General features: G+C 33.9%; 1 protein-coding gene across 4 annotated transcripts in view; it reads right to left on the bottom strand.

Moving 5' to 3' along the window:
* LOC130450481 (uncharacterized) overlaps positions 1-12,419 on the bottom strand; it is a 247,827-nt gene that overhangs the window by 174,999 nt on the left and 60,409 nt on the right. For all 4 annotated transcript variants that reach the window (XM_056788878.1, XM_056788881.1, XM_056788880.1 and 1 more), the window contains exon 4: positions 10,257-10,584. In XM_056788878.1, coding sequence (XP_056644856.1) covers positions 10,257-10,584 — 328 coding nt within the window. The remainder of the gene's footprint in view (positions 1-10,256; positions 10,585-12,419) is intronic.

Genomic DNA, 12,419 nt, shown 5'->3' with positions numbered 1-12,419 from the left:
TCAAATGAGGAATGTGTCTAAAGAATAGACAATAATGCACCACCATTTTGTCCACAACAATCTATATTTCTTAAACGATTCTGTCGGAAAAATGGAGCTTAGGTATTTTAATTAAAACTCAGAATATTTATTCGATCTAAGTAATTTTAATTTAAGAAATAAAAAAAATTCCTTGATTAGTTAGCCTACTATACAGTCTAAATCAAATGTGGAGCTCATTGACGGCATATTTATAAATAGATTAGAGATGATGAGCCCTCCGGCAACCATCAAAACCGCAACATTTTTATAGAAACTTCGCCTCGTTCTAATATCCAAGACATCAACTGTAAATTCTTCTATTTAGACTTATATTTTTAAAACAACGTTTTTTTTTCATCGTGACACATTTGCTCTGTATGTGATACATCCGATCTAAAGTCGAACATTATCGTTTTATTATTTGCTTCTTTGCGAGATAAGATAAGTTCATAAATTCCAAGAACCTATGGTAATTGATAAATATTTTATCTATTCATATTTAACTCCAAGAAATTTTTAATTTAATTATCAATTAAAGACGTGGCTTTTGTTCCCATAAATCTATAAATTGTCAAGTATTTGTAGAAGGTAAAATAAACTTTATGAAAATTGATTAATAGGTACCACACTAAATGGAATAATGGAATACTTTTTCTATTTATACTTGCAGTACCTCAATATCGAAACAAAAGGCGCTATTTACAAACTTGTGTTTGTAAACCATGGTAACAGAAATAGAAGAAATTGTTAGAAAGCAATTAACAGTTGTACGACCTGATAATGAAACAAAAGAGGGATATCTTCACATCTTAATCGTTCATTAAATCGATAAATAACCATTCATCAGAATTAACTTGAAGTCCAACAACACCACACAAGAAATAAATCAACAACCTAAACGACCGCCGACCATTTGTAGAAGTTGGTAATCATAAATTTTCGAAGAACTTTTATTGTGAATTATAACTAGAATCGAACTACTTGAAACGTTCTACGAGTACCAATATACAGAGTGTTACAAAATAGTATGTTAATTTCGAAGTGATTATTTTAAGAAATTGGATGTTTTAGTAATAATGTGAAAAAATCGAACAAAAACTTTGCCTACGAACTACATTCAGTTTTTTTGATGCATGTTTAAGAAAAAATACTGCCACAAATAGCTCAAATTTCGCAGCAACTGTTTTCAGCAAAAAATGAGCAAATAATTTGAAATGAGAGCCATTATTTAATTTCATTTTATGGTTATGGAATTCATCATCGAAAACTTTGAAAATAATGAAATTTTTGGGATAATTTCAACAACATTGAAGCAAGAACTGAATAAAAGTCGTGATAATACTATCCCTAATAGTTTAACCAGCTCCAGGAAATAATATGTACTCTGTATATAATTATTATGTCCATTTCGATAGGCGATACTGGTTATTTCAAATAACAAAACTTACCTATTTTTTATTGTAATTATCATTGGCTGATCAAGTGATATTTTGTGAAAAAATATTGTTAAGAGATTTTTGCGGTAATTTGACATTTTTTTGTATTTCAAATTTATTTAAAACTTTGAAAGACTTTATTTCCCAAAATAATAATTCGTTTGGGGTCGAATTCATCTTGTTGTTAACCGTTTACATATGATCAAATCAAACGAATTCAAACTTTGAAGGCTCATACTATAGGTTATCAACTTTGTCTTAAGTTCCCAACCTCAGCCTGAAGATGTGAACACTCATCAATATCTTGTCTAATATTCACAAATCACACACTGTTTAACCAACCACCGTAATCACCAGATCTGCCTCCCAGCGACATTTTTTTTATTTATAACCTCAAAGTGTTACTTACAGGAGAAAGAATCTCATCAGAAGAGGGCGTCATCGCATACGTAAAATCGTATTTTGAGGAGAAAGACAACGACTATTATTTGGACGTATTATAAAAATTCGAGAAATGCTGGAAAAAGTGTATATGTAGACTTAAAACGAAAGTTTGTTGGAAAATGGAAATCTTTTCTTCTTATTCCTTTTCTCTTCTTCTTCTGCTGCCTCCATCATGTTTTTCGTTTTTGTTCTATCTGCTCGTATTTCCCCTGCATATGTAAGTAGAGGTCCTACACTTGATTTGTATATGCGGACTTTACTATCGGTGGGTATATATTTGTTTTCCATATCAGGTCCCGCAGATATCCAGAGATTCTCGAAGCCTTATTTACCTGGGTGCGTATCTCTTGTTAAGTTTTTGGCTCCTAAATATGCACATTTCATACTCTGGTGAATGGGTTTGTCGTTCAAAGCTACGTTATATCTTGTAGGCTCTTTTGCTATTACCATTGATTCTGCTTTTTCTATAGATGTCTGCATTTTAAGGTTTTCTGCTGTTGTTTCGAACCGATATAGCAAACACTGTAGGTCATCCTTGTTATCGGCTATCAAGATTGCGTCACCTTGTCGAATTCCTGTTGGTATTGGTCCTTGTTCCGTAATCCCCTGTTGTGTTTTGATCTGGGTTTTAAGGGTGTTCCAAAAGTATATCAATGATGTCGGTTATTTTAATTCAATTAAATCAAATGCTTTCTTGAGATTGACAAATGAACATGAGTTTTTGATATTTAATGGATTCTTCTGACAATGAAAATTGTGTCTATTGTCGATATGTTTTCTCTGAAGCCTTCTTGTTTTTCGCTTATTTATATTTTTTTGTAACAATATTGAACAGGAGCTTACTTACGCTGTTGAGCAAAGATATTGTTCTATAATTTTCTGGATCATTTCTCTTTCCCTTTTTGTATAATGGAATTATGATTCTGTTTTTCTAATCAGTAGTAGCGGGTCCAGATAATTTTTTGAAATAGTATTGTGATCGCTGTTTCTAGTTCAAGTCCATTCTTAAGCATTCCGTTAACGATTCGGTAAGGGCCAAGGGCGTTATGTTTCAAAATTTTGCTAGTACCTCATGTATCTCTACGTGTGTTGTGTTAACTACTTCTAAAAGTTCTTCTGTGTAGTTATTATACGCGTAATCTTCGTTATCAATGCTCGTGATCCATATAAATATCTTACGTACGTTTCCGATTTTCTGTGTTTATTTGTACTTTGGTGAATGTTCTTTTTCTGTTTCTTAGTGTGTGAAATTTTCCTAGTACGTCTTTTTTATGTATTTTATGGCATCATTCACTCTATTTTTTTATTTTGATCTATCCTTCTTTTTTTGCATTACTAAAATTTTCACTTCGTCTGTAAACCATTAGTTTTTGTTTTTTGTTTCATTACGTTTGTGCTCACTCTCCTAATTCCGAATGCTTTTGTGGTACTCTACTATAGGTTTGGAGGCCATTTTTTCGTTTAATCTACTTTGGTATAATGCCCTTGTTAAGCTGTCGTTTAATGACTCCAAGTTGAACTTCTAAATATACATTTGGTTTATTCTTTTTGGGGTTGGGAAAATGATTCTTTGTTAGAATCAAAAGTTAAAAATAGAAAATTATTAGCATTCGTTATGATTTCGAAAAAAATCGCTAGATGCTGTTTGGAGCATGTTTTCACTTCTGTTTGTGCTCTTTCTGAGTAAGAATCCTAGAAAAATCATACCTTTAATCCGTTTTGTAAAGAACACAACCAGCTAATATCGATGGACATCGAAAGATAAATTACAGTAGATTGAGATTGAAGTTTTCGGAAACGTTATAAAGGAATCCGGAACTAGATTTTCTTACTATTTAGAGCAAAATTTTGGACATTTGATATGTGTAAGTGACTCTCACATTGGAAATCTCAAATTAAAGAAAAATAATGAAAAAATAATATTAATAGTATAGATCTAATTCTGAAATTCGAGATTATATATTATATTTTCATTTAAAAACTTATAATCTACAGTTCCCAAAATAAAAGTAACAGACTAACATATACAAATCTATTCGAATTCAAAACAAATATATATGCCAATATACGAGGCATATTTTTTAAGTAAGTACCGTTTTGCGATTCCGCCACCGCAGCCCCTAGGGTTGGCGTTCCGCACATGGGCGCTGGTTACCTACATCTCTTGTCTACGCACTGACGCCATTACATTCTGATTCTTCATTGTGTACGTTGTTGACTGAGTGTTTAAGATGCCTCCGACAATTGTGAGTCCTGCCGATTGTGAAGTACGGGCTGTTATACAATTTCTTAGTGCTAGTGCTAAACCGATCGATATTCATCGTGAGATCTGTGAAGTTTACGAACAAAACATTATGAGTGATCATCACCCAAAAAAGTGAAGTTTAAGCAAACAATTTTTGCCCGGAAAATCATGTGCACAGTTTTTTGGGACAGAAAAGGAGTATTGCTAGTGGAGTTTCGGCCTCGTAATGAGACAATCAATGCAGCGTCTTATTGTGAGACATTGAACAATCTGCGTCGTGCAATCCAGAACAAAAGACGTGGCAAGTTGAGTAAGGGTATCGTTTTGCTGCATGTGGCTAATCGGACCAAAGATTTCATCAAATCTTTTCAATGGGAAACTCTAGATCATCCGCCCTACAGCCCTGATATGGCACCCGGCGACTACCATTTGTTCCTGCACTTGAAGAAACATCTGGGCGGTCAGCGTCTTCAAGACGATAACGAAGTCAAAACAGTTGTGATACAGTGGTTAACAAGTCAGGCGGCAGAATTTTATGAGGAGGGTATTCAAAAACTGATGCCACGTTATGAATAGTGCCTCAATATTAACGGAAATTATGTAGAAAAGTAGATTAAGGTACAGGCTTTCATGTAAAAATAAAATTACTTACTTAAAAATATGCCTCGTACATTGTGTATCTTTTGAAAAAATTGGATTGCATATACGATGTCTGATCCCTATGCTCTACTTTTAATCTATTCATAGAAGAAAACAATTATTCATTATCACGTCACATATTATGTATTGACTGCAAGATACTGACATGTCTGAATCTATGGTAGCGTGCCTACAAGTAGAAACCGAATAATCCAAAGTTACATCTCAGTATTAAAATGAATTGTGCCGAGCAGCACGCTGTGATCAAATACCTGCGTTTATAAGATTTCACCCCTACAGCAAATTAAAACATTTTAATTTGTGGTGAATATATTAAGAAAATCTGCAGTATCTTATGACATGATGAAAAGGTCGCGTCGTGCGTTTAAAAGACGAACATCCAGGTGAAGCACCTACAACTGCTACTAGACACAAATCCTAGATAAGTCCACGATCTCGTGTTACTAGTTTGACGTGTTACTAATAGACATCTAGTAAAAGATAATGGGCTCTCATACCATATGGTACATAATATACTTACTGTCGAGTTGAACAAGAAAAAATTGTCTTCACAACATGTGCGAATTCATACAAGCAATGAATGAAACAGTGATCGATCACTATGATGTGGAGATCGAAATTGAAAGGAAGTAAAAAAATCATGATGCAATTTTCAGCAGGGTAGGTCATGTTAAATGTATTTTAGGATACTAAAGGTCTAATTTCAATAGATTATCTGCAAAAGGAAGCTTCAATTACAGGTGCTTATTATGTCATTAAAAATTACGATAAAAGAAAAACTCCGAAATCTTATTATAAACAGGTCAAATGCGAGACAAAGCCCGTATATATTTCTTTTACTTTTGTATGATGCATATCAGTCAGTCTTAATGCTAATCATTTTATTTCATATTCACAGTGCTCTTATTCTTCTTCTTGCAGTGCCTATACGGTCCGGATGTTTGCGACTAGCATTTCTATCCTGACTTCGTTGGCTACTATATGAAATAATACTGTGGTTTGGAATTCAAGAATCTCTTCTCCGCCCCGGTCATCTATAACTAACTGTTATTTTTTTTTGCCTTGAGTATATAGCCAGTTTTCTATTATTGGTCTCATATGTAATAACTCGGCGTTAGTAACCCTGTTCATTAATAAAATTCTTAATATACTCCTATAACACCACATCTCAAAAGCTTCCAGTTTCTTCACCTTCCATGATTCGATTTCATACGAGGCTTGCTACTTATGTTTTGAAATATGACAACACTGATGTGGATATGTCAAATCTGACATTGCCATAATAAATTTTGACATGAAATTTTTAATGGTGAAAAAGTGCTATTTGAGTTGTCTACAGATTCTTGAAATCTTCATCTTGGTCAAAAAATGAAATGAAATAGCGAACCTTTTTGTGCGACGATTTTCTATGACTTTCGACGTGGATTAAACCAACAGCAGTGTGCCAATCCCCTCGCTTTGACTTTTGGTGATGAAGCACCATTCCGGGTTATCGTGTCAAAAATCGGCTGTTGTGCCGTAAAACATCGGTGCTGTGCGTAAACTGATATTTTAAGATCGTCATGTGACATAACGTGAGATTGGGGCATATTTGGGCAATCGTTCCACTCGCATACATTCAATATTCCATAAACATTTGGTTGTAGAAAAAATTTTTTCCTTTTGAATACCGCATAATTTGACAATCGCTCAAAAAAAGTTCGTCGATTAGTGCAAACAAATGTTGAAAAAATTCAATCGCGGTGCTTCAAAAGACGTCTATATGATCGTGAAAGGCGACGAATAATGGATCCATGCAAATGAACATAAAACTAGACAACAATCGACAATATGGGTCTTTCAAGATGAGTCAACTCCAAATACAAGTTTGTTTGTCAGAAATGTTCGAAAAAATCAGGGAAATCAATCGTTTTTTTCACGACAATACGAGCTCTCGCACATCTATTCAAACAAAAACGTTTTAAAGGAGTCAAAACATCGAATTGATGAGTCATCCGCCTTACAGTCTTCTTATTCTTGCAGATCAAAAATAAATTACGATGTTATCGGTTTTCTACACATGAAGAAGCGGTTGATGCGTTCAAATCACATGTTTTGGAGGTACCTCAATAGGAATGGGAAGATGCTTCAACACTCGGTTCAAACGTATGAAAAAGTGTATTGATCTTAATGGAGAATATATTGAAAAACAATGAAACCATATCCAATTACATACATCAGAAAGTGTAGTTTACCATTAGACAGGTCGTACGGCCAATAAATACTTCTATCCAATCGTTTCGAGGCATTTTAAAGAATTTATACATCTTAAAAAAGGCCAAAATTGTGTGGAGGTAATTACTTGATTTTAAATGATAATTATATCAGCCGTTATTCACCAAATCTTACACTTTGCGTATTGTTACCTAATTTCAAAAATCCGTCATTGATAACGCCAAAAATTACTTTCTTTCAAATTTTTTGTCACAGTAGTATAATAAGTGAGAAACTGATAATTGACTGGAATAAATATTATTATTATAAGTATAAAACAACTATAGAATCAATAAAACTTAATTCCATTTATCTTTTTATTTCTTACCGATTATGACTGATAATCTAGACCGTCGAATTAATAAGAAGTATAATAATGTGTTTTTTCGTATTATTATCTAAATTGTGGTATTAGCTTTCAAATAATATTCGAATAGAATTTAATTTCAGTTTTTTATTTATTTATTATCATGTAATAATAGTGATGATGATAATAATGAATTCTTTTAATGGTAATCTACAAGACAAATTTACGTTCTACTTTAACTAAAATGAATGAATATGAAAAAGTTGCTTCTAATGAATTAGCCTATTGTATTGACACAAACCTCAAAAACTTCGATTAAGAACAAGATTTTTAAGCTGTCTTCCGAGTTCAGAAGAAGGAGTAATAGAAGCAAGTCCGACTGAACAACAATTTGAAGGATAATATAAAAAGACAAGTTGGAAAAAAACTTTCCTTCAAAGGCTCTAAGAATAAGGATAAAAGTAATTTTAATTATAAATTTGCCTTGAGTTAAACTCGATCTGGCGAGAATTTGAAAAGTTTATGGACGTATCCCGGGTAACGCGGTGTCATCTTTTTCACGTCATTAGTAGGTGATATTTCGTCGGTAACGTGAAATGACCAAAAACTGAGGTCAATTTGTCGTCACTTAATTGACATACAAAATATCTTGATATGAAAATGACGACATAGTACTACCTGGGATGGAAACAGTTTTACAGAAGACATTCTATGTTCAATAGCGACTCACACACAAACATGGAATCGTGATGTATATAACCTACACATGACTAATGTGTAAAGGCTTGTTGATTTTTACAGTTACAAAAAATGTACACCAATTAGTAAACATCTTTAATGGAACAAAAATTGGAATACGCTCGTAAAAACGAATACGATACATAAACTAAATGGATGGAAGAGCAAAGATGAAATTGGAAACTATATTGAGGGTAAACAGAAGGTCGACATAAAATTATTTGTTGAAGTGTATACATTTTATAATTCAAGGAAGACAGTTTCCATTTATGTACTGGACATTTTGTATTTAGTTTTAAAGATCGCAGCGATTTACGATATATTTGGCTCTAGTAGGAGTGAGCTAACTGACTGGATACTATGCGGCTTATCTCTTCTAGCTTTAAAAACCTTACTTACCTACAAAGTAGGTGTTCGGTGGTTTCTTTTGGTGCCTCACAGAAACGACAAGAATTGTTGAGAGTTATTTTTCAGAAGGTAATGCACCTGACAGGTTCCAGTAAGCATACTAATAACTCTCCTTACCTCAACTTTGTTTAATAAAAGGGCCTTTAGAGACCAGTTGGTAGAATAATATTGAAATCTCCACGATTATTTCAGATCTGGAGCCTTATTACAAGTTTATGATTTCTTCTCATTTTCCCACTTTTTTATGACCATGTTTTCATGGCTTTTTGGGAAACCAATGAAAGGTTGTGGTGCCATGAAATGAATTGTCCAGCTTAGATTAGATGCCAGCTTTGATTCAATTTTATGAGTCATGGGGCTTGTAGGGCGGCTCTACTATCATCTAGAATAAATATCTTTATTACGAATGATAATTACGTCGCCTCGCAAATGAAAGGTTCTTAGCTCCTTAGGATATCGAGCTTGGTTCCTGGGCAATATACTCCTGCCCCTACTTATCCATTTTCCAATTTAGAAACATCAGAATAGAATAGAAATGAGCTTTGTGGGAGCACAATCTCTGCATTTGAACATTGCTGTCGAATTATTATTATAAATTTTATAGTTTATGGTGAAGCATAGTTTTGAAGACATGGCGCATGTCCAGTTTATTCAAAAAAAACCTAACCAGTTGCTTCGAAGTTCTTCGTTTGCGAACAACTTTTGTTGGATTTGGCTCGTCTTGAAAGACCCATACAGTCATTATTTAATTTCAGTTCATATGCATAAATTCATGATTCGTCGTCTGTCTTGATCTTAGCACCGCGGTTGAATTCTTTCATCATTTCTTTGCACCTATCGACACGAGCATTTTTTTAAGCGATTGTCGAATTTTGCGGTATCAAACGCGATCGAATATTCATGCAATATTGAATATAAGTTGAACTAAGGACCAAGTATGCCTCAATCTCACAGTATGACACATGACGCAATATCAGTTTACACACAGTATCGATATTTTCTGGCCAATTTTGGAAAACCCTCACGAAATTCATCCTGTAGCGAGGTGTGACCACGATTGAATTCGGAAAACCAGCGAAACACGGTGATGGTGTTAATCGGCACACTGCTGTTGGTTTAATTCACGTCGAAAGTCATAAAAAATCATTGCACGAAAATTTTCGTGATTTAATTCCATTTCTCATGATTGTCAGTTTGTCAGACTCGAAGAGAGATAAATTTCGAACACAAAGAGTTTCTCGAGATGGTGCACGAGTGTGTGGACAATTAACTTTGTCGAAGCGTCGAAACGAGTAGTCCAGTGGACCTGCAACTATTTGCGCTAAGTGCTTTAATTACAAATTTGTGAAATATGCGGAATGGAAGCTCCATAAGAACCTCTCGAAGAAATTTAAATGTTTTTCCGTGCCTACCGAAAAGCATTTATTTCTTTTCAGAAACATTCACTGTGATACAAAATGTATTAAAGGTTAGCTATAAGTTGCTAATACCTTCATTAACACTCAAAAATACTTCGCACACTTCAATTTGCTTGAACACTATTTACTATGTTTTATTAGTAATTATACCTCCAATAACATTTTAAATATTCAATCAAATTATTAATTCAGAAATAATTTTTTCTCATATTTTTAAATAAAAGAATATTATATTTAAATATTATCTTCGACTGCTATTTCTGAATGTATGAACCAATTTATTAAAGTAAGTGATATGAACTATTGAAATACAAATAAGTACTAACCTCTTTTGTCTTATATGGTTGTAGAAGAGTATCACCACCAGAATTTTCCTCGTCATCACTCACGGTTGAACAAGTTGAACAATTAGAAGATTTTCTGTACGGCTCACAAATCACATAGTCACCATCCAAACCACTTAATGTCGAACCACAATAGTTTAGATTACTGCAAGAACTTTGTAAACTCGAATCAGGAGATATTGAATTATTTCTACGGCTACGAATATATTCAATATCCTCGAGGGTTAAACCCATTATGTCGTCCGAATAATCACTGACTACGACCGATGGAGTGCGCCAATAACGATAAGGAGGCTGGTTTTCTCCTTCACTGAAAAGATGAATATGAATTAGTAAACTCAGAGACAATATACACATAACCTCAAATATTTCATTTTACAATGATCAATGACATTGTGATATTATAACCTTACGTAGAAACCAAATACTGTTACTACATCTACCGCTGCAAGTCTTGGAAAATACAATAATGATACTAAGAAAGCCAGACAGCAGCTTTGTGGAAAATGAGGATGATTGGGTACTGCTCTTATTGAAAACTCATTCATCAGGATACAATAAATAGTACGTCTTTCTGAAAATATAGTAGATCCTCGAATAAAATTGACTATCTTTCAACTGGTTCATGGAATTTTACCAACACTTTCCAAAAAGGGTAAGAAGAAATTCTGTCGCATTTGATTAGTTTTAATCGGGATAACTGAAGGGATTGATATTTAAGTTTTGAGATATGGTAACACTGATCTGAATATGTCAAATCTGACTTAGCCACATAAAATTTAACATTCTCAATAGTGAATATACTCAGAACGTGTTGTCATAAGAGTCTTCGAGTTGTTTACAGATACTTCCAACATCCATCTTGGTCAAAAAATGAAATTAAATCACGAATATATTCGTGCGATGATTTTCTATGACTTCAATACGACATGAATTAAATCAACAGCTGTATGTCTAGTAACTAACTTCAACTTTAGGTAATGAAGCACTGTGTTTCGTTCTTTTTCCGAATTCAGTCGTGGTCGCACTTCGCTACAGGATGAATCTCGTGAAGGACGTCCAAAATCGACTGTTATTCCAGAAAACAACGATGCTGTGCGTAAACTGATATTACAAGATCTTCCTCTGACATATGGTGAGATTGAGGCTTTCTTGGTCATTAGTTTCACTCGTATACATTCAATATTACATGAACATTTATATTTCAAAATCTTTTGTCCGCGTTGGATACCGAATAATTTGACAATCGCTCAAAAAAAACTCGATCGATTAGTGCAAAAAAATTGTGAAAAAATTCGATCACGATGCTTCAAAAGACGTTTATGAGAATATGACAAGTGACAAATCATGAATCTAAATAGCAATCAACTGTATGGGTTTTTCGAGACGAGCCAGATCCTACAAAAATTATTCGCGCACGAAGAACTACAAAGTAAATGGTCCCTTCTTTTTTCGGCACCGTTCCATCAGAACAACAAAGAACGGTCAATTCTGATTGTTATACCAGTATTTGTTTGTCGGAAGATCAAAAATAAATCGATATCAATGTTTTTCTCCACCTAAAGAAGCCGTTGATGCATTCAAATAACATTATTTGGAGGTACCTCAATCGAAATGGAAAAAATGCTTCGGCAACTGTTTCGGCAACAACCCTTGTTTATATCAGAGCTCTGGAGGAAAGCCAAAGTAACCTTTATACCTAAAGTAGAACTCATCCCAAAACCCTCAGACCTATGAGCCTCACATCATTTCAACTAAAGTCGATAGCACTGGTATATCTTTTGACTTTGGACCTTAGGTCTTCAATGACTTCTTGGCTATTGGACAATGTTATAATCTTCGCTTTGTTTTAAATCCTTTCCAAATTGAACTAGATACATGACTCCATTGTAAATATTTCTGCTTGAAAAATACTTGATGTATTACCCAAGTTTTCAGATTATTTGATTCCTATTCTAGTTCCATCTGTATACCATTTGATTTATATCTAATATAGTATTTTCATCCCTACAGCTCAGATTCGAAGTGTATCAACCACACCCCTCTTAGCTCATGTCTTATGTAGAATATTGTGCAAAATGTCTCCTATTTCTTCTGGTCGCCATAGTATACTGAATGTCGTTGGTACCAATACAGTTTCCGATT

This window comes from Diorhabda sublineata, chromosome 11 (assembly GCF_026230105.1).
Source record: "Diorhabda sublineata isolate icDioSubl1.1 chromosome 11, icDioSubl1.1, whole genome shotgun sequence".
NCBI lineage: Eukaryota > Metazoa > Arthropoda > Insecta > Coleoptera > Chrysomelidae > Diorhabda > Diorhabda sublineata.
This window is presented reverse-complemented; position numbering and strand designations above follow the sequence as displayed.